Source organism: Brachionichthys hirsutus, chromosome 14, assembly GCF_040956055.1.
Source record: "Brachionichthys hirsutus isolate HB-005 chromosome 14, CSIRO-AGI_Bhir_v1, whole genome shotgun sequence".
Classification (NCBI taxonomy): domain Eukaryota; kingdom Metazoa; phylum Chordata; class Actinopteri; order Lophiiformes; family Brachionichthyidae; genus Brachionichthys; species Brachionichthys hirsutus.
The window spans coordinates 11,409,069-11,412,252 of record NC_090910.1 but is presented as its reverse complement, the minus strand read 5'-3'; the positions used below and the strand labels follow the sequence as shown (position 1 = coordinate 11,412,252).

Here is a 3,184-nt window from a genome sequence, read left to right as displayed (position 1 = left end):
TCTATAAATTAACATTTTGATTATATCTCCTTATCACATGAGGTTTGTAGATATAATAAAAGAACGTATTGAATTATTTCTCACTTCAGATCTCACAAAGTTCGTCGGCGTCGTCTCCTTCGGATCGAGCTGCGTGCAGGAACGGTGGATTTGCCGGCAGCAAGCAGAAAGAAGCAAAATGAAATGATTTTGCAACAGCGTCAGATGAAGAGATGAGGAAATGTGATGACGACAGAGGAAGGGCGATCGGACACGATAAACTGTGGATTCACAAGACGGGCTTCGCAAATGCATCTTGGGGATCTTGATAAGAGGCGTTGCGTGTGTGACCTTTGACTTCCCAAAGTGCTTTTGTGGACAGGTAGCACAAAACAAGCATAAAAAAAAAAGAAAAAATGAAAGCCAGTTTTTTGAATATCAGGAATATTCAAACTGGGACTAACATTATTTATTTTTTTCATGGCACTGATTGTATTGCTTGTGTTCTCCCATGTGGATAGCATCTGTGCTGCTGTGTTTGTCCCTTCGGAGAGAAACAGCGTTTATTCAGAGGTAAATTCTATCCAGAGATGAGAGCTAAATGTAACACAAAGCGCTCAGGTGACATCATCTGGGACGGAGTTGTTACTGCATCATGTGTTTGGGTCAAAGGTTATTTTTGCACATGGAGCACCCATGTGAAAACAAGTGTGAGGAGACGTCTCAGTCGCTGTTTATAACACCTCCATTCAGTCTCTATTGGTGGCATCTGCAGAGCTGCTTATAACACATTTTAAATTAACAATCCCGAGGAGACATTATGACTGATTGACTTTAATTAAAACAAGATCCCTTCAGTGGTTCTAAGTATTTGATTTGGACCATTTGATTAAAGCGAGAACAGCAACGAACTCTGATTTTAAGATCAAACGTTTGAATGTTCTTGGATCATCTAATCGATTCATATTGAATTTTAGGGTTGTTCTATTAAAATGAGAGTGATGACCAAAAGAGGACAAACAGGCTAATTTAAGGATACATTTGTTATCTGAATTCTGAGAAGTAATTTATTTAGAACATATTAGGAAATTAATTTATTTTGATTAATTGTTGCCATTATACATCTAAATAGGACTTTATGGACCCACTTACGTGTTTTTTATGCATTGATCCAAATATTATGTTGAAACTATTGTGTGTGTTTTTAAGTAAAATAATAAAATAAATATAATAAAAATATTAAATACAATATTAAATCTAACACTGTCCCATAATAGCGGTATGACGTAATATGAAACGTACCAGTACTGATTGAAACAAAAAAGTGGATAATGTTGTTCATTTCCGCATTAAAAAAACAACAACAAAAAAACTGTATGTGCGTAAAAGTTGCGTGGTGACGTACGCGGAAGTGACTGGCCTGTATAAGGACACCGTCCGTACGGGAGCACGCCAGCTGGAGGACGTGAGGTGTGTGAGCGGCTACAGGGTGAGCCCACCGGAAATGAAAGGCATTTTATTAATTGATAACTAATCGAATCAGATTATCGATGATAAAGCTTCACTTTTAACGTCCGTTCTCAACCGAGGAGGCGAGGAGGACAGCAAACCTGCGGCTAACTAGCTTACCGGTACTCCGAAGCGGCGCTAGCTTCCGTCACCTGTCCGCTCGGGCGCGTTTCTCGCTGTAAATCCGAGTTTAGCAGGTTTATCACAAAAAAAACCAAAAAACAATCATTTAATTTTGACTTGGTTTGAACGAGTATTTTAGGGTTTTTATCGTATTTAAAGTGGGAAATGAGAAAGCGCTGGTTCGACATCTTGAAACGACAGATGTGCAGGAAACACGAGGCGGAAATGAAGCTCTGATAAAAGGAGTTCACGCGGAGGCGTTTTAATTCATGTAATAACTATTAGCTTTTACTTGAGATCAAATGACTTTGTTTTATTCTCTTGATGGCGTCGTCGCGTAAAAGCTTCACAAACGAGGCCTTGATGCATGGAAAGCGTTAATTACTTTAATCATGTTATGAAAACGTGTTTGCGTTTTACTATGTTTGAGTTTCCGTCTATTGGTGCATAATCAGATGTTTAAAACGCATTTAAATGATCTGCATCGTTTTATTATTTGTCTAAAATGATGATAAAGGTACATTAAAGGTTCGCAGAGCTTGGCGTAGAATTCCAATGGCCATTTATTTTAAACCTGAAAACTAAATTGTGCTAAAAAGCTTTTATTGCAGAGTAATTTGACAAAAGGAGGCCATTTCTATGTGCACATTTCTTTAAGGTATCTATTTCAGGTAACTCTAAACTAAACGTGTTCTACTCTTAAAAATCATTTGCCATTTCCTGTTTCTGCTCAGTAATGAGGAACTGGTTTGATTAGCCGTTGGTGTGTATTGCAGCGGGCAGGGAGGGGGGGGGGGGGGGGGAACAAAAAAAAGGGGGGGAAGGTTGGAGCGACAGAACCGGACTGAGACCTTGGGACGGCGCTGGTTCCTGGGAACGAGCTGTCATTGCTGTGATGTGGAAACAATGCGCACCGTTTTATAAGCGGGCGTGAAGGTCAAACCGGTTCCGCGTGTAAAATGTTCCTCCTCCGATCGGCTGAACCGTGTTCCTCTCACCGTCTCTTCCTGCTCTCTCCGTCTTTAGATTAACGGCAGCGATGGATCGCGTCAGATCTTGGTTTAACCACGTGGTGAGTGTTTGCGTCGCACTTTGGAACCCCCCCCTGGTTCGTATCTGGGTTCTAGCTGGTTTTCTCTCGAGGTTTTGAAGCGTCTTCCTCCCCCCCGGCTTCCTCCCCAGACTGCGAGCGAGCGCTACAGCAGGTTCCGGCTGCAGCCGGTGGAGGACGGCGAAAGCGACATCGAGGTCAAACTGTCTGACGATGCCGCGGAGGCCGAGCGCGACGCCGAGGGGTTTCCCAGCTTCAGGCCGCCGCCTCTGTACCGGGACCGTCGGAGCATCGTCTACCTGGTTCTGGGAACGCTGCTGATATTTTTTACCGGTAGGCAACAGTCACAATTCCTGCTTTCACTCGAGCTGTAATGTTTTGAGCTCTACTTGAGGCAAAGCGAGGGAAGGTCACGAGTACGGTGGCTCACAGAGGACAAAAGGCTTTAAGTCGGGATGGAGAAGAAACAGAACATGATGACATAAGTTTGGTGAGAATAGATTAAATGCATCGAGGGAGAAT

The 3,184-nt window shown here is 42.5% G+C and overlaps 1 protein-coding gene across 1 annotated transcript in view; it reads left to right on the top strand.

The window, feature by feature from the left end:
- The first annotated feature begins 1,403 nt into the window (after positions 1-1,403).
- tfr1b (transferrin receptor 1b) overlaps positions 1,404-3,184 on the top strand; it is a 7,230-nt gene continuing 5,449 nt past the window's right edge. Inside the window, 3 exon segments of the mRNA XM_068748178.1 lie at positions 1,404-1,468; positions 2,638-2,683; positions 2,794-2,995. Coding sequence (XP_068604279.1) covers positions 2,651-2,683; positions 2,794-2,995 — 235 coding nt within the window. The 5' untranslated portion in view covers positions 1,404-1,468; positions 2,638-2,650.